This window comes from Rana temporaria, chromosome 6, assembly GCF_905171775.1.
Source record: "Rana temporaria chromosome 6, aRanTem1.1, whole genome shotgun sequence".
NCBI classification, from domain to species: domain Eukaryota; kingdom Metazoa; phylum Chordata; class Amphibia; order Anura; family Ranidae; genus Rana; species Rana temporaria.
In genome coordinates this window covers 123,611,589-123,637,995 of record NC_053494.1, presented here as the reverse complement: position 1 = coordinate 123,637,995, position 26,407 = coordinate 123,611,589, and the positions used below count along the sequence as shown (strand labels likewise).

The window sequence follows — 26,407 nt, the reverse complement described above, 5'->3', positions numbered from 1 at the left end:
CTAGACGGCCCACTTCTTAGTATGACTAAAGAACACCCACCCCTCGTTTCTTCACTATAACTTAGGAGACATATGTTCTGTAGTCCAGCCTTTTTCAACCAGGGTGCTGTCAGAGCCTTCAGGTGCCTTGGCAAAATGCCTAAAAATTGCCCCAAACTGCCCAAAAATGATGTACAAACTAGTGGATCATTCAAGCCTGCCTTTTTATTACACAAGGCCACATGTTTTCATTGTGCAGCATTAAAACCTTGCTGTTGGCATCCTAACAACCAGAGACTTCATCGGCTGATAAGGAGGGTGTAGGGAGCCTTCACAGCATCTTTGTGTGCCCAATCTCTGCTCCTCTCTCCTCAGCCATGGAATCACATTAGCGGAGTGAGGGAGAGAAAAGAGAAATGCTGGAATACTAGTCAATATCAATCTGCAAAGATGTTTTTGCTTTGTAAAAATAGATCACCCTAATGTTGGGTGTGCCAAGTGTGTGGGTGATGCAGCAATATGTAAAACTATCAGTTTAGTTTATACATTTTATAATGGGGTGCCTTGAGATTTTGCATAATTTTAAAGGGTGCCTTGATTGAAAAAAGTTTGAAAAACATTGATGTGTAGAGTAAGTTAGGAATTCACTGGATTTCTGGCAGGGTCAACTGGTAGGTTTCTGTACTTGCAGGATATATTTTAAAGAGATAAACTATGGGTAAATATGCACGTAGCGCAGAGATGTGCTGAAATTTTTTACCCAGAACCTTGTGTCCACATCTACTGTGCAGAAGAATAAAGAGTAACCCCACACACTCCAATTTCTGATTAAACTGAAATGCAACTCAATTAAAAGGAACAAATTCTATTCAAGCACTGTATGTATTCTTAAAGTGATTGTAAAGGCTCGCTTTAAAAAAATAAATAAATAAATAACAAATAAGAAGGCCAGTATGGTGGCCTGAGTTTATGGGAGGAGCCCGGAGGGTATTTAAGCAGCCCACTCACACATACTCTTTATCGGTTCAGTGTGCGGTACTACACGTCACTGGGCTGACTCTTCCCAGCTCACCTCATTTCCGCGAGTCTGCGCATTCAATCGCATTCGACATCACAAGTGCATTGCGGCTTTTCCGCTCATGGTCTTCGGCAGCGGTTCCCGCTTACTGTGGCAGGTAGAATTCAAACCTTTTCGTTATTGTTGCTCATGTTCCAACATCATTCGGCACAGACGGAGTACATTTGTAACTTCCTCCTGCCAAACATACGATTCATTTGTAAATCCAAGCCTCCGAGCCACTGTCAGTCATTGTCTGATATCACTCGCCATAGGCTTCACTGGTTATAAAATTCACTGTCCATGGGGTTGGCGTCTCATCCATTTGGAGATAGCATGTATTGTTTGTATGGGTTCTTTGGCAGATTGAGGTGGTAATTGGACTCACCTGGTGCCTTGTCTGCACTTGATTAGCCTGGGGGGATGGGTGGTTGGTAGGTGTTCGATTTCAAAGCAAGGGGTAGCATACACTCTACAACCAATTCATATCAGATTCATTCAATACTTATTACTACCGATTCGTATCAGATTCATTTCATGCATTTTACAACTGTTTTGTATCAGTCATTTCTCTTTATAACTGATTTGTATCAGATACATTGCATACTTTCTACCGTTGCCATGCAATGTTGTTTCCCCCATGCCGTGTGTTTTAGTTCCCGCAGCAGAACTTACGAAGTGTTTGTACACGGTTCTTTCTCTCTCATTTATTTACCAAAGTTATTGCCTGTGCGTCATGCATGGCGCCACACCACACTCTTCAGATGTATTGCACATGCGCTCCAGTCCAAAGCAAACCCAGTCGCACGTTCACTGTCCCAGGCAGGATTCGTTAGCTTGTTTGTCATGTCAAATTTGTGGCCACTTGTGGTGTCACCCGTACCATATGTTCGGTTCCCGCAGTGGAGCTTACAAAGCATTCGTACGCACTTCTCGCGTTCTATTTTCTATACCAAACCTCATTGTTTTGCCTCATGCACGGCATCACGCTACACCTTCCCGATATGTTTCACTCCAGCCACAGTCCGCCGCAAACTCACTCGCATGGCCAACTGTCGCAAGTAAGATTTGTTATTACATTCTTTATGTCCTATCAATTTGCTACCATTCGTTGTCTCCCATATCGTTCATTAGTGGCCCCTACGGAACCTACGAATCAAACAGGCGTTGTCCTTCTACCTTATACTGCTCGCTTAAAGGTACAAACAAACCAGGTGTTTCTATCCTTTCTCAGTAACCCAATTCTTATTGATTGAGACCTTGCAACCATGCAAATCATCTCAGCAGTCTGATACCCTTGTTAAGACCCTTGCAACACATGACCCTTACAAAATGCAAATATATATATATATATATATATATATATATATATATATATATATATATATAATGCAAAATAAAATGCAAAAAAAAAAAATATATATATATATATATATATATATATATATAACGCAAAAAAAAACACTTTGCCACCACGCAATCTTGGCCCAGCAACCTGACACCTGTTGAGACCATTGCAACCATGCAAAATCGTCTCAGCAGCCTGACACCCTTGTTGAGACCCTTGCAAACGCAATACTGTCTCAGCAGCCCCACACTCATCGAGACCCTTGCAACCACGCAAAATCGTCTCAGCAGCCTGACACCCTTGTGGAGACCCTTGCAAACGCAATACCGTCTCAGCAGCCCCACACTCATCGAGACCCTTGCAACCATACAATACCGTCTCAGCAGCCGACACCCTTGTTGAGACCCTTGCAAACGCAATACCGTCTCAGCAGCCCCACTCTCCTCAAGACCCTTGCAACCACGCAAAATCGTCTTAGCAGCCTGACACCCTTGTTGAGACCCTTGCAAATGCAATACTGTCTCAGCAGCCCCACACTCATCGAGACCCTTGCAACCACGCAATAACGTCTCGAGCAACCTCCCACTCGTCAAAGACCTTTGTGACCACGCAACCTGGCATTCATTAAAATCCTTGCAGCCAGACAAATCGTCTTAGGCCTCATATACACTGCTGCTGGTAAACGGATGTTTAGGAACAGTTGGGTGTTTTTCAGTCGCCCCTGATCTCTCCTCTATGTTATCTTATCAGTACATGTACACAGGATCCCCAATCTCTCCTCTGTTATCTTATCAGTACATGTACACCGGATCATTTATAGTCGTTTCTAGGCAGTTACGTTTAGAAACCTTCCCGAAAAAAAAAAAAATATGGGTTCAGACGGATGTTCAGAGGCATTCGAAATGCCAATGCCTGTAACAGCTTGTAAACACTGCCAGACGCGGTAACTCATCTTTACCAGAATTTCATTCACAGTCATTTTCATAAAAATAAAAAAAAACTCAGGGAATATTGTCTCAGCAACTTGACACTCATTTGAGACGCTTGCAAAATGTAATATCATCTCAGCTACCTCACACTCGTCTAGACCTTTGCAACCACACAATCTCGTCTCAGCAACCTGACACCCGTTCACACCTTTGCAGACATACAAAGTCGTCTTAGCAACCTGACACTCATTTGAAACCATTGCAAACGCAATATCGTCTCAGCAACCTGACACTCGTTCAGACCCTTGCAGCCATACAAAGTCGTCTCAGCGGCCTGACACTCATTTGAGACCATTGCAAAACGCAACATCGTCTCAGCAACCCCTCACTTGTTGAGACCCTTGCAACCACACAATGCCATCTCAAAACAAACCTCATAATCATCGAGACCTTTGCAACCACGCAATATTGTCTCAGCAAACCAGACTGAGACCCTTGCAACCACGCAATACGTCTCAGCAAACCAGACTGAGACCCTTGCAACCACGCAATGATATCTCAAAACAAACCTTCATACTCATCGAGGCCCCTGCAACCACACAACATCGTCCCAGCAACCTGACACTCACTGACACCCTTTCAATCACACAATATTGTCTGCAGTAGTATAAAACACTTTGCGGCACGCACCTACGTGCAAACCCGAATACAAACTAAACTTTCAAACACACCTCAGTGACAATCAGCCACACAAACACACAGTGGCACCCAGTTGGCCATTCATCTTCAGTGGCACGCAGGCCACTCATCTTTCTTTGTCTTTTTCCCTGAGGTTAGTTCAGGTTTTCATCCAGCAACAGCAAGTGCACGTTGGTCTGCGGGTGCACGTTGGTCTACGGGTGCACGTTGGTCTGCGGGTGCACGTTGGTCAGCGAGCGCACGTTGGTCTGCGAGCGCACGTTGATCTGCGAGCGCACGTTAGTCTACGAGCGCACGTTGGTCTGCGAGTGCACGTTTGTCAGCGAGTGCATGTCTTGTCTTGTTGAGCACCTGTGTATTGTCTTGATTTTCTTACATCAATGCAAGATCCAGTCCGAGTTCTCAAACTAGACCAAGCATCAGTAGCAGACTTAGCTATGTGGGACAACTTCCCCACTTGATAGAACAGCATTTCAATCTTCATCCCGGCAGTGTCAGCCGAGCCACCACTGGCTTTTGCGGCCATTTTTCGGCCGCCACTGGTTCTCCAAACCTTGGCCCCCAGAAATTCTCTTAAATTTCTGCTTCTCCCAGTCTTCATCACACCTCGTGCTGTACCCCATCGTGGCAGCTGCCTAGGTCTAGGGCCACACTTGAACAGGACAGACAGTGTTTTTCACCACAGACAATCAGGCCACAGCCGACATCATCAATTAAGGTAGATCTAAGTCACTCCCCATCACGTCCTTCCTGCGCAGGCTCGTGCGGCTGTCACTCCGTCACCAGTTAATATCTTATGTAGACATATTCCAGGCAAATGCAAAATCGCAGCTGATGCGCTTTCCCATTCCAACCTTACTTTGTTTTTTCCAGCAAGAGCCTCGAGCCGACCCAACAACTATTCCTGTCCCACCCTGGTCATTGCTGACGATGGACTGAAGTCGCATCTCACCAACGCAACTCAGCTTATTAAGCACTCCTTGGCAAGCAACACACTGAAGGCCTATCGCACTGCTTGGAACACTAACCGCAAATTTTTGTCCCCTTGCCCCAGAGCAGCAATAGGCGACGTTAGACACGTCCTAGCCTTCATATCGTATTGCCACACGCAGATGACCCTTTCTCACAATACTATCACGCCATATCTAGATGGCGTCCAGCATTTCCTGTCCCTGCAGGACCCCAGTAAACCATCAGCATTCTCGAGCCCATGCAGTCAAATCCCTCCTGCAGGGCATACAGAAGCACCAACATGTAGTCAGTGGCAAGCGCCTACCTTTCAAGAGTGCCCTCTTTAGGGACATGTCTAAAATCCTTACTCGTTCCCTGTTTAGGGCTTCGTCCAGCCTAGTCACCCAAACAGCCATCTACCAGGCCTGCTACGGTTCCCGACGACCTAGTGAATTTACAGTCAGTGGCTCCGGCAGTCAGATACTGCTCCGATGCCACCCGACTCGCTTTCGAACCACTACACTCTGACAGTCTGCAAACGCAACAAACCAGCCCCGGGGTTGACATCAACCTGCTTCAGACTAACAACACCTGACACCCAGTGATGGTGCTCGGCCGACTACTGCTCCATCTACCCAGCCAATCTGATGGTAGCTCGTTGCTACCCTTTCTAAACCAGCTCCCTGAGTGGCAGCCAGTGTGTGAAGCATGTCAGAATCCTCCTAAGTAACTTGGGCTTCAAACCCCAGTCAGTTCTCTGGACATTCTTTCCGAATTAGAGCAGCCTCAGCTGCCTCCCAACAGGGAGTACCAGACCACGTAATCAAGATACCAGGCTGATGGAAGTCTCCTTGTTTTGCCACATACATCCCAAATTCTCAGGAAGAAATGGCACAAGCCTTTACCAAGCTGGCTCAATAAATGCAAGAAATCAATAAAAGCTATTTCCCTATCTGAGTCTTTTTCCCCCTTTTCTTGGCATACTGACCAGACCACCAAGGCACACTTCAGGTCTATTTATGTTGTTAGTCTTGTCGCGTGTTTATGTGATCCACATCTCTCCCGGTCAGAGGGCCACGACCAAAAATAAGAAGGCCAGTATGGTGGCCTGAGTTTATGGGAGGAGCCCAGAGGGTATTTAAGCAGCCCACTCACACATGCTCTTTGTCGGTTCAGTGTGCGGTACTACACGTCACTGGGCCGACTCTTCCCAGCTCACCTCATGTCCGTAAGTCTGTGCATTCAATCGCATTCGACACCCTTCCGCCCTTCCCTTTTTCAGGGCACTTCTCAGCATATCCTTCTTCAATTAACTACCCATTACTTACCTTGGGTATGCCCCCTTTTCTTTGCATACTGACCAGACCACCAAGGCACACTTCAGGTCTATTTATGTTGTAAGTCCTGTCGCATGTTTATGTGATCCACATCTCTCTCGGTCAGAGGGCCGCAACCATAAACATGTTATACTAACCTCCTCTGTGCCGTTGGTTTTGCACAGAGCAGTCCAGATCCTCCTCCTCTCCTCTTTGATCCTAGTCCCCCCTCCTTTGAGTGTCCCTCAGCCAGCAGCTTGTTACAGGTTGTAACTAGGGATGAGCTTCGTGTTCGAGTCGAACGTATGTTCGACTCGAACATCGTATGTTCGATGAAATACGAACAAAACGGGTCGTTCGCGCCAAATTCGAGTGACGCGCCACGGCCCATAATTCACTGAGGCATTGCGCGCTGATGATTGGCCAAGCATGCACTATGACCCGCATGCTTGGCCAATCACAGCGCCATCAGTACAGAGAGCCGTAAATGGCCAAAGCCAGGGTGGCTTTGGCCACTTATGGCTCAGGGGGTTTAGTACACACCCACACTATAAAAGGCAGCCTGCAGGTCGGCCTTGTGTAGTATGTTCCGGCGCTGGTTAGAGATCAGTCAGAGAGAGAGAGAGTGTCATTTTTTCTAGGTAGATAGAGCAGGCAGGCAGGCAGGTTAGTCAGTTAATGTTACAGTGTGTAGAGGATATATATACATCCCAGGTGTTGTACATATATTTATACACTGTATAGCTTAGCTAGATCAGTTCTTCCTAATTTACTGGCAGGTAGTTGATTGTGCTAGCTGCAGTATTCTCACGTGGTGTATTGCCTGTGTCCTCTGCAGTGTGCACCATAAAGCTACGCAGGCATACTATAGACACCCAGCAGGTACAATATTTAAAGGATTTTTTCATTTTTTTTTTTATTTAAGCATCATGATGCTTAAATAAAAAATAAAAATAAAAAAAAATTCATTTTAATGTTGTACCTGCTGGGTGTTTATAGTATGCTTGTGAAAACGTCTTTGAGAACCCGGGTCTTGCCCCAGGGAACATGTATCAATGGAATTTTCTTTTAAAAAATGGTCGTTTTTGCTGGAGCAGTGTTTTTAATGATCATTAAAAACACTGACTCCACCATGAACTGGATTTTGCATCTTTACGTTGCATCACCAGCTTTATATCTGCTCATCAGATACCAGTGCTCCCTAGTGTCTACACCTTGGCACCTGTGCCTTTATTTCACCCTTGCAGACCCTGTATCAATATCCAGGGGTGCTCAGACGTGAACTGTACAAGAGGCCACCCTCGTAATTAGGGTTGTCCCGATACCACTTTTTTAGGACTGAGTACAAGTACCGATACTTTTTTTCAAGTAGTCGCCGATACCGAATACCGACACTTTTTTTAAATGTGTCCCCAAATGCAGCCATGTCCCCCCACATATTGCAGCCATGTCCCCCCACAGATGCAGCCATGTACCCCCACAGATGCAGCCATGTCCCCCCATGCAGCCATGTATCCCCCCCATCCAGCCATGTCTCCCCCCCATCCAGCCATGTCTCCCCCCCATCCAGCCATGTATCCCCCCATCCAGCCATGTATCCCCCCATCCAGCCATGTATCCCCCCATCCATTCATGTCTCCCCCCATCCAGCCATGTCTCCCCTCATCCAGCCATGTCTCCCCCCATGCAGCCATGTATCCCCCCATGCAGTCATGTATCCCCCCATACAGCCATGTATCCCCCCATGCAGTCATGTATCCCCCCATACAGCCATGTATCCCCCCATGCAGCCATGTATCCCCCCCATGCAGCCATGTCTCCCCCCATCCAGCCATGTATCCCCCCATCCAGCCATGTCTCCCCCCATGCAGCCATGTATCCCCCCATCCAGCCATCGTCTCCCCCCATCCAGCCATGTCTCCCCCCATGCAGCCATCATCTCCCCCCATGCAGCCATGTATCCCCCCATGCAGCCATTGTCTCCCCCCATCCAGCCATGTCTCCCCCCATCCAGCCATTGTCTCCCCCCATCCAGCCATCGTCTCCCCCCATCCAGCCATCGTCTCCCCCCATGCAGCCATCGTCTCCCCCCATCCAGCCATTGTCTCCCCCCATGCAGCCATCGTCTCCCCCCATGCAGCCATCGTCTGCCCCCATCCAGCCATGTTCCACTTACCTGCATCCCCGCTGCCGCCGACTGTGTAATACGCCGGGAACGTTACAGCTTTGAATCGCTGTAATGATTGGCCCCGCGCTGCGTATAGACACTCCCCCTTGCTCGGGATTGGACAGTTCACCCGAGCAAGGGGGAGTGTCTATGCGCAAATCATTACAGCGATTCAAAGCTGTAATGTTCCCGCCCGTATTACACAGTCGGCGGTAGCGGGGATGCGGCGTAACGGCGGCGGATCGCGGCGGCGGATTGCGGCTTCGGTTGCGGCGATCGGCGGCGGAGGCGGCGGGGGGGACGGGGGGGTGGCAAGTATTCTATTTGTGTATCGGGGCGGGGTATCGGCGTCTGAGTACCGCCGAAAAAACTCGGAATCGTTCCCGATACCGATACTAGTATCGGTATCGGGACAACCCTACTCGTAATCTTAGGCTCTGAATACAGGTAGGTGAACATGTTTGTTATGTGTTCCCATTCACACCGCATACCTGTAATAAGAAAAATATATTTCATATCTTTGTAGATGTTTGTTTGGAGCAAGCTTTGCGCAAACTGCAAGCTACTCAAACAATTTAAAATTAAAAGGAAATCAGTCCCCACTCATCAACATAGAACACAGAATCCCAGCTTCAAGATCTTTAACCCTTTTTTGGGACAGACAGTATTCAAGCCTAACCTAAGAGAACAAGTAAAACATAAGCAGAGATTTGTAATTTTTTGTTAAAGTGGAGGTTCACCCAAAAACTTAATTTTTAACATTAGATTCATGCTCATTTTGTCAAGGGGAATCGGGTGTTTTTTTTTAAATCGAAGCAGTACTTACTGTTTTAGAGAGAGATCTTCTCCACCGCTTCCGGGTATGGGCTGCGGGACTGGGCGTTCCTATTTGATTGACAGGCTGTCGGAAGCATGTCAATCAAATAGGAACGCCCAGTCCCGAAGAACATACCCGGAAGCGGCGGAGAAGATCTCTCTCTAAAACGGTAAGTACTGCTTTGATTTAAAAAAAAACACCCAATTCCCCTTGACAAAATGAGCCTCAATCTAATGTTAAAAATTGTTTTTTGGGTGAACTCCCGCTTTAAGTTATTCTATGTGAATGACAACATTAAACAAATTAAGTAGGTGTTATCCCAATTTAGATGCAAACGTGGAAATACACTTTAAAGCCTAACTGAAATTGTCTGTAAAATGCTAATAGTTGATTCTAGGTACAGTAAAATAGTAAGTAATTACAGTCTTATGCCCTGTACACACGACCGGTTTTCCCATCAGAAAAACTGCCATGAGAGCTTTTCATTGGGAATCCCGACCGTGTGTATGCTCCATCTGACTTTTTCCCACAGGAAAACTGCCAGGAAAAAAAGAGAGCAGGATCTCTTTTTTCCATCAGGAAAAAATCCTAGCGGGAATACCATTTGTCTGTATGCTTTTCTGACGGCAAAAAAAACATGCATGCTCGGAAAACTATTCGACGCATGCTCGGAAGCATAGAACTTAATTTTGTCGGCTCGTTGTAGTCTTATACGTCACGCGTTCTAGGCAGTCAAAAGTTCACTGGACTTTTGTGTGACCGTGTGTATGCAAGGCAGGTTTGAGAGGAATTCCGTCGGGAAAGCCATCGCTTTTTTTTCCTACGGGAAAAACGCTCTTGTGTACATGGAATTACTTTTAGATTAGCTAGTAAAGCAGTCATGACCATAGTAAAATAAGCTAACCCTAGCCATCATTCAGCAGAGATTGGGATGCTGGTCTTTTTGTAAGCAGCTCCCTCCACTCTGCAAACTGCTGCTTTTTATTATATGTGACCATCTTCCACAGTGAGTGTTTTTCTATCTAAACTTTGAAGCCAAATACATGATTACATACACTTTTGGTTCAAAGGCCAATTTTTTATCATAATTTAAAAATGTTTTAATCAACCTGATAATAACTTATATTGTCTCTAATGACTGTACTATCATCTCTCTGTGCATTTATATTGCTTATATTATGCTATGAATAATGAACCAAGTATCCTGTATAACGTTACATTGATTTTACCGTACATCTTTTTGTATTCATTTAATCTATGAAACTCATATGAGTTCTTTAATTGTCAGAATACAATAAAATATATGTAAAAATTTTCGAATGAATGCTGGAATGCAGTGTGTTCTTTTTTTCATAAATTTTGTACTTCTTAACCACCAGCTTTTAAAAGTACGGTAACTTTATTTTTCATTATTTTCTATTATTTTGGTTATTTGCGAACATAGCCCCAGCTTTTCTCCTGTGGGGTTAGAGGCAATTGTTTCTGCCTTATCAAAAAGATCAAACATTAAAGAACAAAGCATTTCTTCAAAACTTGTTGGTGAAAAACCTGTGGATATTTTTTTCTAAATGTCACTCTCAGCTAAAAACTAGGATTATTTACTAGGCAAAGGGGGGCTAATTTTTGGTGGACGTTGTTGGACAGTGGTCAACCGGGCCAGAAGTGAAGGGAAATCTAATTAAAGGTTCAAATAGATATATACATTCTCTACACACCATATGGTACATATAACAATTTTACTTATAGGAGTGCTGAAGGGATCTAATCCATGGCACAGTCATTCATAAAAAAAAAGGTGTATGTCCAAGTATAGGTCCATTCATTATAAAGGAGTTTCACTAGCATGATCAGTACAAAAAGCCAACGTTTCGAAACCATGTAGGGTCCCTTTATTAGGACAGCATGACAAAAACCCTTTTTTTCCACCCTATGCAAACAAAAAAAACTAACAAGACTTCCACTTTAGTTCTAAAAATGAACCATTGGTTTTGAGTGGACTTGATCTGTATGTTCTCACAAATACCATACTAAGATAGCAGAAGGTATGTTGTGTCAAAAGACTCTTACCCAGAGTTTTTTTTCTCAGAAAATAGGTGCAGGAACTCAACCACGACCCTGTTCAGATTTCACAAACAGTAGAAGGGTCTTAAAGGGGCATTAAATACCAGGATTGCATTACATACAGAGTGCAGTGTCCAGGGGGGTTACACACAGAGTGCAAAACTGTCACTTCTAAACACAGAAACCAGACTTCTGTGTTTACAAGTGATTGTGGTGAGCAGGCACCAAAGGGTCTGAGCCAAAGGTGGTGGAACTGAGTTCCCCCAAGTTCCCCCTGAAAAAAAGCCCTGCTCTTACCTAGTATCATGGTAGTTTTGAGGATGGTAGAGATGAACATCCTGCAAGAATCGCTCCATCAATGCGCTTGTACTAAATCGATTCTTATGTAGCTTGGATACTTGTCTGTGTTGGTCACTTGCAAGGTGCTAGAGAGAAGATTAAACAATAAATATAGTAAATTAAAATACATTAATTCCAGGCCAAAAAAAAATGCAAATGCAAAAAAAAATGTATTATCTGTATCTCTTAACCACTTTCGGACCGCTGCACGCCAATATACGTTGGAAGAATGGCAGCGGTAGGCAAATGGATGTACCTGTATGTCCCCTCTAAGAAGCCGTGCGCGGGCAGCACCTCCGCTGCACTCTCCGTGACCGGTCCCTGCAAACTCGATGTTCGCCGGCGACCTGCGATCGTGTCACGAGCTACAGAACAGGGGGTTGCCTGTGTAAACAAGGCATTTCCCTGTTCTGCCTTGTGACAGGACACTGATCTTCTGCTCCCTGTCTTCAGGAGCAGTGATCATGTCATGTCACAGGTAGCCCAGCCCCAGTTAGAATCACTCCCTAGGACACACTTAACCCCTTTCTCGCCCCCTAGTGGTTAACCCCTTCCCTCCCATTGTCATTTACACAGTAATCAGTGTATTTGTATAGCACTGATCGCTGTATAAATAAGAATGGTCCCAAAATAGTGTCAAAAGTGTCTGATGTGTCAGCCTAAATGTGGCAGTCATAAAAATCGCAGATTGACGCCATTAGTAAAAAAAATTATAATAAAAATGCCATAAAACGACCCCCTATTTTGTAGACGCTATAACTTTTGTGCAAACCAATCAATATACGGTTATTGCGATTTTGTTATATGTAGAAGAATACATATCGGCCTAAACTGAGGCCTATATATTTTTGGGGGTATTTATTAAAGCAAAAATTAAAAAAATATTGGGTTTTTTTTCCAAATTTTCGCTCTTTTTTTGTTTATAGCGCTAAAAATAAAAATCGCAGAGGTGGTCAAATACCACCAGAAGAAAGCTCTGTTTGTGGGGAAAAAAGGACATAAATTTTGTTTGGGTACAACGTCGCACGACTGTCATTGGTCAGTCAAATCCTCCGGGGCTGAAGTGGTTAACCACCTTATACCAGCATGTTACACCGCCTTCCTTTACAGGCCAATTTTCAGTTTTCAGTGCTGTAGTAGTTTGACTGACAATAAATCAGTAATGCAACACTGTACCCAAATAAGTTTTTGTGACAGATAGTTTTATTTTGTAATATTTAATAACCACTTGTTTTTTACTTTTCACTATATAAAAGAAAAAAAGCCACAACATTTTGAAAAATAAAACAGTTTCCCTTGCATTCTGTTATAAAACATATCAAATAAAAATTGTATAATATTTCATACACTGCCAAATGACCCCTTTTTGGGAAGTTGGAATATCTACAGAATAAGGTAAATCCCTGCTTAAATTGTCATTTGAACAAGTGCCCCCATTGGTGGATTTCCCCGCTATTCCTGTGACAATTTAGCATTTTGGATTGTTCTGCACTTACATTATGTTTATAATTGTTACCAGGACATACAGTAAATGGAGTCCTCCCATCAGGTACACAAACAACAATGCAAACCTGACAGATGTTCTAACCCTTCCCCACTCCATCCAAAACCCAAAAAACATACATTTTAGAACAATGAATTTCTTTGTATCTTTACACATTCTGGTGCAATTAGATGACTTCTATGTAGTATCCAGTGACTTAAAGCAGAACTAACTCTTTCAATCCTTACAGCAAAGAAAGCTGCCATCTTAGACCCCATACACACTATACAACTTTTGATGTCTGATTTCCCTTAGGCCTCGTACACACGACCGAACATGTCCGCTGAAACTGGTCCGGCGGACCAGTTTCCGCGGACATGTTCGGTCGTCTGTACGGCCGACCGGACAATTTTCCGGCGGATCGGACAGGTTTTCAGCGGACAAATATTTCTTAGCATGCTAAGAAACATGTCCGCTGGAAGCCTGTCCGTCGGACTAGTCCGCTAGGCCAAAAGCCCTCGCATGCGTCGAAGTGATTCGACGCATGCGTGGAAGCATTGACCTTCCAGGGTCGCACACGTCGCCGCATCATCGTCGCAGCGACGGCGCGGCCACGTCACCGCGTTCGCTGGCCGCGGGAAATTTGGTCTGATGGTGTGTACAGCCATCAGACCAAAATCCGCCAGCGGACATGTCCAATGAAAACGGTCCGTGGACCGTTTTTATTGGACATGTCCCGTCGTGTGTACGAGGCCTTAGATTTTCCAAAACCATGTAGTGCAAGGGCCTGCCTGATTGCATACAAATTGGAACTCTTAAGGTTTGACTTCATATTATATAGTTTTGGCAAGTCTGAAGGAAAAAAATCTACAGAAAATTGTATAGTGTGTATACAGCTTTAGCCTCTGTTTGATCTGCAGTTTCCATGGTGCTGCACATTTGATAATTTATGACAACAGTCATTTGATGGACTGACAGAACACAAGCAACTGTGACAGAAATTCATGGCATGCCTTGATGGGTTTGGTTCTGCTTTGACTCTGAACACCAGGTATGATTTTTATTGCATACTTACACTGAACCAGCATAGGCCAATGTAAGTATGCACTACTACAGTGATAGCCACCATCCCACACAGATCCTGTGCCAGTGGATTCCCTATAAGAGAACACCTTGTAATAATAATAAAAAAAAAAGTTGTCCCGTTAATGGTGGTAGTGTTGAATGAGCAAACCTTTGTGGTCTGTGCATAGTGGGGAACAGTGGCGTAACTAGAAATCACAGGGCCCCATAGCAAAATGTTGTATACAGCGTGACCTGTGCCCTATACAGGGTCACCTGTGCCCCATACAGCGTCACCTGTGCCCCATACAGCATCACCTGTGCCCCATACAGCATCACCTGTGCCCCATACAGCGTCACCTGTGCCCCATATAGCGTCACCTGTGCCCCATACAGCGTCACATGTGCCCCATACAGCGTCACATGTGCCCCATACAGCCTGGCCTGCCTGTGCCCAATACAGCCTGGCCTGCCTGTGCCCAATACAGCCTGGCCTGCCTGTGCCCAATACAGCATGACCTGTGCCCAATACAGCATTGCCTGTGCCCAATGCGGCATGACCTGTGCCCAATACAGCGTTGCCTGTGCCCAATACAGCCTGGCCTGCCTGTGTCTAATACAGTCTGAACTGCCTGTGCCCCATACAGCGTGACCTGTGCCCAATACAGCATTGCCTGTGCCCAATACAGCCTGGCCTGCCTGTGCCCAATACAGCCTCACCTGTGCAGAGGAAGAGGCAAGCCGGCCGGATCAGCAGAGAGCGGGATTGCCCGCTGTAATAGCTTTCATTTGAATTTCCCGTCTTCCCGGGGCTCATCGTCACATAGCCCCACCTCTTAGCCCAACGCATTTGATGATGTCACATGTCCGACACTGGACCGGCGTTCTGTCAATCAAAGGTGCCGGACCAAGAGGTGGAACTATGTGACATGAGCCCCAGGAACACTGGAAGTTCTAATGAAAGCTATTACAGCGGGCAATTCCGCTCTCTGCTGATACGGACAGCTCGCCTCTTCCTCTCCTCTCTCTTCCCCTGGCTGGGAGACCATGCCGGCGATCAGGGGCGTTGCTAGGTGGCAAAAAGACTAGAGGCTTTAGCCCGAAGCCGGCATGGGGGGGGGGGGGTGCGGGCGCGGTGGAGTGGCGCGGTGTGACCTACCTGAAACACATACCCTGACCTACGTGTGTGTGCGTGAGTACACACACACTGACGTGTATGTATGTCAGTGTGTGTGTGTATGCATGTCAGTGTGTGTGTCTATGTATATGTCAGTACACACACACACACTGACGTGTCAGTTACACATTCCATGAGATCAGCATGTAAGGAAGCTCTTAGGGACACTAGCATGTCTTTCAAGGTTGTTTCTGACACATGACCTGACCTACATACACTAACACTGACATGTCCTACGTACACTGACATGTCCTACGTACACTGACATGTCAGGAGGCTTAGCAGCCGAGGAGGAGAGGAGAGCCACCGAGCAGGGAGCAGGGATGTGGCGTGGCGCAGTGGGCAGCCGTGGTATGCAAAAATGGATGAAATGTAAAATGATGAGCGCAATAGTACTATAATAAAGAATTATAAGTGCAAAAAGTGCTATATATAACAGAAAAATAACTGCAGCAATGTGCAATGAACAAAAAATATACCACAAAATGTCTTAATAGGTGAGAAACTGTGATCTCCGTGTATAAAACTGGTGTTCTTCTGGTAATCTTCTAAAAAAGTCTTCAAACAGTGGGCTCACAGAGCACTTACCTCCTTATAGATGTGATATTCCGGCTGTATACCTCCTGGAGTGGTTCCCATAAGATGGTCTCAAACAGAGTTCCAACTCCAATTAGTGGCCACATTGCGTTAACCGTGGAAGGGGCCTAAATGAAACCCACCCTATCTACAAAATCCCTTACTATCCACTGCACCCAAACCTTCCACTGCCAGTTCAAAGTAGGCCATCCTACCTATAGCAACCCACACTATCAACACCACACCAAGGTGGCCCATTCTATCTCAACACTCCAAATCAGTCGATCATATCTAAGGCCCGTGGGATGGACAGGGTGACCGTGGGATGGACAGGGTGACTGTGGGATGGACGGGAGACAGTAAGATGGACAGAAGGACGGTGGGATGGACAGGGGGGACAGTGAGATGGACGGGAGGGACAGTGAGATGGACGGGGGGGGACAGTGAGATGGATGGGGGGACCGTGGGATGGACGGGGGGGACCGTGAGATGGACGGGGGGACCGCGAGATGGACGGGGTGACAGTGAGATGGACGAGGGGACCGTGAGATGGACGGGGGGACCGTGAGATGGACGGGGTGACAGTGAGATGGACGGGGGGACCGTGGGATGGACGAGGGGACAGTGAGATGGACGGGGGGACCGTGAGATGGACGGGGTGACAGTGAGATGGACGGGGGGACCGTGGGATGGACAGGGGGACCGTGGGATGGACGTGGGGACCGTGGGATGGACGGGGGGACAGTGAGATGGAGGGGGGGACAGTGAGATGGACGGGGGGACCGTGGGATGGACAGGGGGACCGTGGGATGGACGGGGGGCAGTGAGATGGACAGGGGGACAGTGAGATGGACGGGGGGACAGTGAGATGGACGGGGTGACCGTGGGATGGACGGGGGGACCGTGGGATGGACGGGGGGACCGTGGGATGGACGGGGGGACAGTGAGATGGACGGGGGGACCGTGAGATGGACGGGGTGACAGTGAGATGGACGGGGGGACCGTGGGATGGACGGGGGGACCGTGGGATGGACGGGGGGCAGTGAGATGGACAAGGGGGACAGGGAGATGGACGGGGGGACAGTGAGATGGACGGGGGGACCGTGGGATGGACGGGGGGACCGTGGGATGGACGGGGGGACAGTGAGATGGACGGGGGGACAGTGAGATGGACGGGGGGACAGTGAGATGGACGGGGGGACAGTGAGATGGACGGGGGGACCGTGGGATGGACGGGGGGACCGTGGGATGGACGGGGGGACCGTGGGATGGACGGGGGGCAGTGAGATGGACGGGGGGACAGTGAGATGGACGGGGGGACAGTGAGATGGACGGGGGACAGTGAGATGGATGGGGGGACAGTGAGATGGACGGGGGGACCGTGGGATGGACGGGGGGACCGTGGGATGGATGGGGGACTGTGGCATGGATGGGGGACAGTGGGATGGACATGGGGACCATGGTGTGTACGCGAGGACCATGGGGTGGACGAGAGGACCATGGGATGGATGGGGATGACAGTGAGATGCTCTTTCTGCTGGGCTCCTGCAAGTAGCACTGAACTGACAGGGGAGAGGGAGACCGAACGGAATTGTCAGTAGCTTACCTGTCAAACTAGTCATCAGCTCTCCTGGAGTGGGGGAAGATGGGGAGAGCCGCGTGCTGCTGGGTGAGAGAGAGCGTCCTGATCGGGACATTACAGGGAGAGAGGGGGGGGACTCACTCGGGAGTGCTGCTTACCGCTGAAGGAGGGGGCGAGGGGGTTTGCTGCTGGCGGGAGAGAGGGCATTGCAGCGGGGAACAGGATGAGGCACTCACCACTGTAGTCACAGGAGCGGGGGGGAGTGCTGCTGGTGGGATTCAGCGCGCGCGGGGGTCCATCCCACGTGAACGCATGGTGCTGGCCGCGCTCGGCTACAGATGGGTCCCTGCTCGTCAGCACTCGGGGCTCACCGGGCCCCCCTGATCCTCACTCAGCTGCGGGCCCCATAGCGCCCGCGTGGGTCGCTATGGCGGTAGTTCCGCCACTGGTGGGGAAGCTACTCACACAGAATCTGAGCAGGACCCAGAACTTAACCCTTTCATGCCTAAGCCTATTTCTGACATTTGTTACTTACAAGTTCAAATCCGTATTTTTTGCTAGAAAATGACATAGAACCCCCAAACAATATATATATATATATTTAGCAGAGACCCTAGAGAATAAAATGGCGATCATTGCAATATTTTATATCACATGGTATTTGTGCACACTCGTAGAATGGCCACAAACTACGGTACTTAAAAATCTCCATAGACGACGCTTTAAAAAATTGAGGTTAGAGTTACAGAGGAGGTCTTTTGCTAGAATTATTGTTCTCACTTTAACAATTGCGTCGATACCTCACATGTGTGATTTGAACACTGTTTAGATTTGCGAGCTTGACTTACGTATGTGTTTTCTTTGCTGCGCGAGCATGCTGGGACGGTGGCGCTTTGAAACATTTGTTTTCTTATTTTTTTTATTTATTTTTACATTGTCGGCTTTGTTTTGTTCTTAGCCTAGGTGGCAGTGGTGGCCAGGGCCAGATTAAGAACATCATGGGCCTGGTGCTGAGGATTTTGGTGGGGCCTTTTAGGCTGCATTCACACCTCTGCGACAAGTAACGCCGCGTACGCGGCGTATTTTGCCGCGAATAGTGTAACTTTTTTTTTACAAATCCTTCCTATTGCTTTGTATGGCCGAACGCCAATGCCGCCTGAAAAAAAGGGTCCGGGACTTTTTTTCATGCCGCAGGTGTACGGCGTCTATGAGATGTGAACCATCTCATAGACAGCAATGGGAATTCTCCCCTCCAGCGGCACGAGCGGCCGGCGTCGGGCGTTTTGTCGCGGAGGTTAGAATGGGGTGTAATAAATAATAAATAAATGCGTGGGAATGACGTGAATGCAGCCAAGCCAAGGCAAGTGACCAAAGGCACAGAACCCAGAAGGAAGACCGGGTGAAGGTGGAAGTGTCCAGGCCCCGCCTGATTCATTGCAGCACTGGAGGGCTCAGTCTGAAAATGTAAGTGTACACTAATGTGCTAATATGCTGTGCATACTTGTACGTTGTGGCATAACCTACCCCAGGGCCTCTAAAAAGTAGTAATGTCAGGAAAGTTTACTACCGCTTTATTATCACAGGATCCCAGGAGCCGGTGGACGGTGGCCCTTGGGCAGTGCCTAAGTGCACAGTTGCCAACATTTAAAAAATATTTTCAGGGCCACTTTTTTATATAAGTGCTATATTTAGAGTAGCTGAGATCCCCGATGTTCCTCTATACATCATAGTAGTAATCACAAAATTAAATGAGTACTAATAATGGGGCAGAACAAATATGAGAACTGATATTTCCTTTAGTTGAACTAACAAAAGTGTGTCCATTCTAGAGCTGGTAACATTGAGGATATTCAGTATAATTTTAAAGAACTGTTTTTGTGGTTAAGCGACATAGGGGAGGAGTATGGACGGTATATAAGTGGGAAGTATGTGCAGGTGAGGGAGAGGAATGTGGAGGGTCTAACAGTGGGCACTATGTACAGGAGAGGAGTACAAAGGGTACGGAAAAAAGCACTATGTACAGGAGAGGAGTGTGAAGGGTATGACAATGGGCAGGATGTACAGGAAGAGTGAGGGGGTATGACAGAGGGTAGTACGTACCAGAGAGAAGTGTGGAGGGTATGATGGGGCAGTATGTACAGGAGAGGAGTGTGGAGGGTATGACAGTGGGCAGTATGTACAGGAGAGGAATGTAGACGGTATGATAGTGGGCTCTATGTATAGGAGAGGAGTGTGGAGGGTATGACAGTGAACACTATGTATAGGAGAGGAGTGTGAAGGGTATGACAGTGGGCACTATGTATAGGAGAGGAGTGTGAAGGGTATGACGGTGAACGCTATGTATAGGAGAGGAGTGTGGAGGCTATGACAGTGGGCACTATGTATAGGAGAGGAGTGTGGAGGGTATGACAGTGAGCAGTATGTACAGGAGAGGAGTGTGGAGAGTGCGACAGTGGGCACTATATACAGGAGAGAAGTGTATGACAGCAGGCACTATGTACAGGAGAAGAGTGTGAAGGGTATGACAGTGGGCGCTATGTATAGGAGAGGAGTGTGGAGGGTATGACAGTGGGCACTATGTACAGGAGAGGAGTGTGTAGGGTATGACAGTGGGTACTATGTATAGGAGAGAAGTGTGGAGAGTATGACAGTGGGCACTATGTACAGGAGAGGAGTGTGGAGAGTATGACAGTGAGCACTATGTACAGGAGTGGAAGGATATTTAGGGACTGAGTAGTGGTTAAGCGGGTCATACATGGATTGAAATTACGCCAATTATGCAGAGACCAGCCATAGTCAATCTATGTATGGGCTAGCTGGTTTTACACAAGTCAATCTATTAATCAACTTGAGTACAACCAGCCTGTTTTTTTTTCTTAAAACAATCAGTGCTGCCAGCTAAAGTTAGCAACACTGATCATTGTACGCACTGGCAGAACAATATAACACTGCAGGAGTGATTCCCCCATCCACAGGTCAGCAGGTGAGAGGGTGTGTGGGGACAGGCTGGGGAGAGATACTAGTCAGTGGCTGGGTAGGCACTGGTAGTATCAGAGGCAGATACACACAGGTTACATACGCCACGATCGTTAGAGCGAGAACAATAATTCTAGTACTAGACCTCCTCTGTAACTCTAAACATGTAACCTAAAAAAATGTAAAGCATCGCTTAGGATACCAAAAAAAATTGTGCTAACTTAACTAACTAACTGTTTTTTTAATGAATGAAACATTTTTTTCCAAAAAAACATGTTTGAAAAATTGCTGCGCAAATACCGTGCTAGAGCTGCACAATTAATCGTTAAAAAAATCGTGATCTCGATTCAACCCCCCTGACGATCTTCAATGCAGAGTTTGCTGATTCTTTCATATGACAAGTGGAGAGACTTTCAGCTGTCAAAAGAAAATATCTGGGCAGTCTGCCAAGTTTTTAACAGGAAACATTGTAACTGACACTTCCTTCTTAGATGAAAGGGATACACTTCTGTGTGTAAAGAACAAATCTGGGCAGTCTGCGAAGTTTGTAAACAAAATGAAACATTGTAACTAACTAACATTGTAACTAAATTTAACCACTTAAAGTCCAACACTTGTTTCTTAAGTTAGAAAGCAATATTATTTGCTAGAAAATTACTTGGAACCGCCAAACATTATATATATTTTAGCAGAGACTCTAGGGAATACAATGGCAATTGCTGCAATATTTTATGTCACACTGCATTTTCCCACTTCAATGAATAATAAAAACCATAAAAACAAAACAGTGAAGTTAGCCCATTTTTTTTTTTTTTTATGTGAAAGATGATGTTACGCCGCAACAATCATGAGAGAATTGTGATCTATCTTCTAAGCAAAAAAATTGCAATTCTCATTTTAGCCAGAATCGTGCAGCTCTACACCGTGCAACATAAAAAGTGCAAAGACCACCATAGAGTAATTTTCTAGCAAAAAAACAAATGATGATTTTTACATGTAGTAGAGAAGTGTCAGAATTGGCCTGGGTGGCAAGGGGTTAATTACCATGAGTAATATACAAATAATTATTATAAGCCCTGTGATCCTATCAGTCTGCTGTAGTGTGTCAGCTTGTATTTATATTGGCCGCTCTGAATGTAGCTTCTGACAGGCTGTGCAAGCAGGCCCGTATCTCCGGAACCAGAAATGATAGCCGTCCCATATTTTAACCAATTGTGGGGTAGCTCTTCCCATGCCTACCCCCAAATGTGGGGTTTTCTGTGACCTCTGGTCATCGAGCTACAACCCCCCAAATTCGATCTTAGAAAAAAAAATTCTTAAAAAAAAAAAAAAATTTTTTTTTTTTTTTTTTTTTTGGGCAAATGGGCCTATCTTGAGAAAGGGGCCTGGAGCTGCAGCTCCATCAGCCCCATTGTTAATCCGGCCCTGGTGGTGGCTCATGTCTTCCGGTGGGACGAGAGGGTCGGGAAGAGCGGCGGAAGGTGGCGGGGGGATGTTCCCTGACGCTCCTTCAGGATAACAGAGGAGTGGCTTTGAGCCATCTCGGTTGTTTTCACTAAAAAACAGTACCGGGGTGATGCCTGCAGCTGCAGGCATTACCCCGGTTTAACCCCTTCAGGCCATGATCACAAATTTGCGTACGGTCAGCATGAAGGAGTTAAGCTTTGTTTGAATCACAGCTAGTTTAGTATGAACTGCCATCCATTCAAACCACGTATGAGTAGGCTGAATGTAGCCAAATTGATCGATCAACTTAGAGTGGTTGTAAAGGGAAAAAATGTTTTCCTTTAAAATAACAAACACGTTAGGGCCCTTTCACACTGGTGCGTTTTTGCCGCGTTTTCGCGGTAAAAATAGCGCTATTAAAACGCTCCCCATGGCCCTCTCCATTGAAATTAATTAAAAACGCGGTAAAAACGCTGTAAAATCGCGGTAAAAACGCTGTAAAATCGCTGTGTTTTACCGCGATTTTAACGTTCAGTTTTTTGGGAGTTTTAATAGCGATATTTTTACCGCGAAAACGCGGCAAATGCGTGGAAAAAACGCACCAGTGTGAAAGGGCCCTTATACTTACCTCCACTGTGCAGTCTGTTTTGCACAGAGTGGCCCCGATCCACGTCTTCTGGACTCGGCGGCTGTCTCTTATCCTCCCCGCAATTACTGACCACAGTCATGCGAGAGCTCGTATGGTGGTGAGTAATTGCGGGCGCGCTCCCGTGATACAGCGAGCGACCATAGTCGCTCACTGTATCACCCGGCCCCGCCCCTCGGCGCGCCACGTCACTGGATGTGATTGACAGCAGTGCCAGCCAATGGCTGCGCTGCTCTCAATCCATCTGCTCTAGCCAATCAGCGGCCAGGCTGAGCGGCGAAGAGGATCTCGGGACTGCGCAAGACTTTTGACGGGTCAGGTAAGTAAAACGGGGGCTCGGAGGGGACCGGCAACATCAGATGTTTTTTCACCTTAATGCATAGATTGCATTAAGGTGACATTTTTTTTCATTTACAACTCCTTTAAGTACAACCAGCCTGCTGGATTTTACATGTGATTATCACTAGCCGCTGTTATAGCCACTAGCAATAATCAATGTATTCTCCTGGCGGGGGCGGGGACTTCTTGCAGCTTCTAAGGCATGATGAGAAGTTCATAGTGTAAAGTGAAACCAGAGAGGAGCCTACAGAACTGTACAAGACTGAAGATAAGGCTAAACAGATGCAACTTCTTGGCTACTTCCAATAAAGTCCCCTGAGATTGGTATTCTGTTTGGTGACAGAATTTAAGTGGTAAATCATGCTTTATTAGTGATATTAAAGGCAGATAAAAAAACAAAAACAAAAAAACAAACACATACTTACCTTTTCTGTGCAGTGGTTTTTCATAGAGAAGCCCACATCCTCCTCTTCTCATGTCCCCTACTGGCCCTTCCCTCCTGCCCCCATAGCAAGCAGGCTCGCTCCCAAGACACTGCTCTGTGTGTCCATTTACACATGGAGCTTGGCTCGGCCCCATCCTCAGTCTCTCTTCATTGGCTCACTGGTTGTGATTGACAGTAGCGGGAGCCAATGGCTCCCACTGCTGTCTCAGTCAATAAGGAGATACAGACCCAGGAGAGCCACTCCAGATGGGCAAGTATTGAGGGGATAGTATTGGGGGAAGAGATGGGGGGAAGTATGGGGGGGGGGGTTACCTTCATGTACTGCATGAAGGTAAAAACCCTTAAGCCTTTACAACCACTTTAAAGCATACCTTTCATGGCAAATGTAAGGTACGCTTAAATGCCAGGCCATGGCCCTTGGACACAAAACACAAGCCATTTGTAAATATAAAAAATAAAATAAAAATACTGTACTTACATGTATCCAAAATCTCCTTAGAGAGGTACAAAAATCTTAGTGTGACAACACACTGTAGAATGTATCTCAATCACCATAAAACAGAGCACACTGTCAAATACCATTTACTATAATCCAGGTTACAGATATCTTTATGTTATTTTAATATGTTAAATGTTCTTACCTTTTCTAGGTTAATGTAATGTACTTGGCAGCAGCTGCAGTATCCTTGTCTATAATACCCTGGGGGTAAACTGCTTCCCAACTGCTCTTGGACTTGTCCATTACCACTTAAAAAAAACAAAAAAAAAAACATGAATATATTTATAGTGTCTCTGGAAATCACAGATATTTTCAGAATCATACACCTGTCAGCATTATTGCAAATATTTATTATTTCAATTCCATCTTTTTTTGTCTAAAATGGTGCAGGCTGTTTTTCCAGCTAAAAAAAATATCTTTATACAGAAAGGTAATGTTAAGGATTATGAGTTTCATATGCTTTTCAAAATTTGGATATTTGCTATCAAGATATCAGCATTTTTGGCATCCCGTACATGAGATCAGTCCTCACAGAGGAAGAATAGGTAGGAGGCTCAAGAAAACAGTGTCACTAACCCCACTTCTTAAAAAGCCACCAATAAATGGTGTATAACATGCTGTATTCTCTGCTGTTCACACTCACTCAGTCACTATGACATTCATTTTCTACAAAAAACTGGTTTATCCTGCTGCTTTCTATCTCCACCTTCTGTTCATATCCCCAATTCTGCTATATATTTTGCAGCTTTGGTGGCAACTCTGCACATACTCAGTTTTCAGTGATTTTCTATGCTGAGCGTTTCCCCCCTCTCACATCTGAGCAGCAAGCTCTGTGGACAGAGAATCACACATGTGGGTGTATACACAGTGGTAAATTACAGCCTGCTCCCTCCCTCCTCCTCTATGCACACTAACCAGCTAAACACAATGGGGGTGAGATATTACATATACAGTTGTATTCAAAATTATTCAACCCCCACTGAAATTGATTGTTTTGCCAAGTTTGACATTGATTTTGATCATCCTGTCATCCTGCTTACAATTAAATCAAAGAGGCACGTGTAGGTCAGACAAATATAACATAACATTTATAATGAAATAACCACAAATGTCTTTTCTGTGCGAACATCATTATCAGTTTTATCCAACCCCCAAGTGACATTCAATCTTAGTACTTAGTACAACATCCTTTTACAGTTAGAACAGCTTTTAAACGTGAAGCATAGCTTGACACAAGTGTCTTGCAGCGATCTACGGGTATCTTCGCCCATTCGTCATGGGCAAAAGCCTCCAGTTCAGTCACATTGTTAGGGTTGCGCACTGCAACTGCTTTCTTTAAGTCCCACCAGAGGTTCTCAATCGGATTTAAGTCTGGTGACTGTGATGGCCACTCCAAAATGTTCCAGCCTTTAATCTGCAACCATGCTCTAGTGGACTTGGAGGTATGCTTGGGGTCATTGTCCTGTTGAAAGGTCCAACGTCTCCCAAGCCTCAGGTTTGTGACGGACTGCATCACATTGTCATCCACTATCTCCTGGTACTGAAGAGAATTCATGGTACCTTGCACATGCTGAAGCTTCCCTGTACCTGCAGAAGCAAAACAGCCCCAAAGCATGATTGACCCCCCGCCATGCTTCAAAGTAGGCAAGGTGTTCTTTTCATCATAGGCCTTGTTCTTCCTCCTCCAAACACAGCGTTGATCCATGGGCCCAAACACTTCTAATTTTGTTTCATCAGTCCAGAGAACACAATCCCAAAACTTGTGTGGTTTGTCCACATGACTTTCGGCATACTGCAGTCGAATCTTCTTATTCTTTGGAGACAGCAAGGGGGTGCGCCTGGGAGTTCTGGCATGGAGGCCTTCATTACGCAGTGTGCGCCGTATTGTCTGAGCAGAAACTTCAGTACCCACATCTGACAAATCTTTTGTCAGTTCCTCAGCAGTCACAAGGGGACTTTTCTCCACTCTACGCTTCATGTAGCGCTCAGCAGTCAAAGTCAGCATCTTCTTTCTGCCACGACCAGGTAGCGTTTCAACAGTGCCCTTTGGCTTGAATTTGCGAATGATGCTTCCTATGGTGTCTCTTGGTATGTTTAACATCTTTGCAATCTTCTTATAGCCATTGCCCTTCCTGTGAAGAGTAATCACCTCTTCTCTTGTCTTCCCGGACCATGCTCTTGACTTCACCATGTTTGTAACCACACCAGTAAATGTCTAGAAGGAGCTTCTATCACACAGTCATTTAAAAGCTGCCTGATTGGTGCTTATTAGGCTTTATTGCTGCTCCCTGACATCCACAGGTGTTTTCAATACCTGATTGAAAACACTTCAATGAACCTCTGTTCTTCAGAGTGGTAGTCTTCAAGGGGTTGAATAATTGTGTAAATGAAGAATTCACAAAATAAACATTTACTACTGTATTACAAAACCTGTATTACAAAACCAATTGATGTCATTTTAGTTGCATATGGTTCTTTAAGAAGTCCTTGTAGGATTTCATTCTGAATACAAT

General features: G+C 46.1%; 1 protein-coding gene across 2 annotated transcripts in view; it reads right to left on the bottom strand.

The window, feature by feature from the left end:
• The window catches only part of ZDBF2 (zinc finger DBF-type containing 2), a 71,650-nt gene that overhangs the window by 3,424 nt on the left and 41,819 nt on the right, over positions 1 to 26,407 (bottom strand). For both annotated transcript variants that reach the window (XM_040357300.1, XM_040357301.1), the window contains 2 exons: positions 24,037 to 24,142; positions 11,622 to 11,749 (listed from right to left, as the gene is read on the bottom strand). In XM_040357300.1, the coding sequence (XP_040213234.1) occupies positions 11,622 to 11,749; positions 24,037 to 24,142 (234 nt within the window). The remainder of the gene's footprint in view (positions 1 to 11,621; positions 11,750 to 24,036; positions 24,143 to 26,407) is intronic.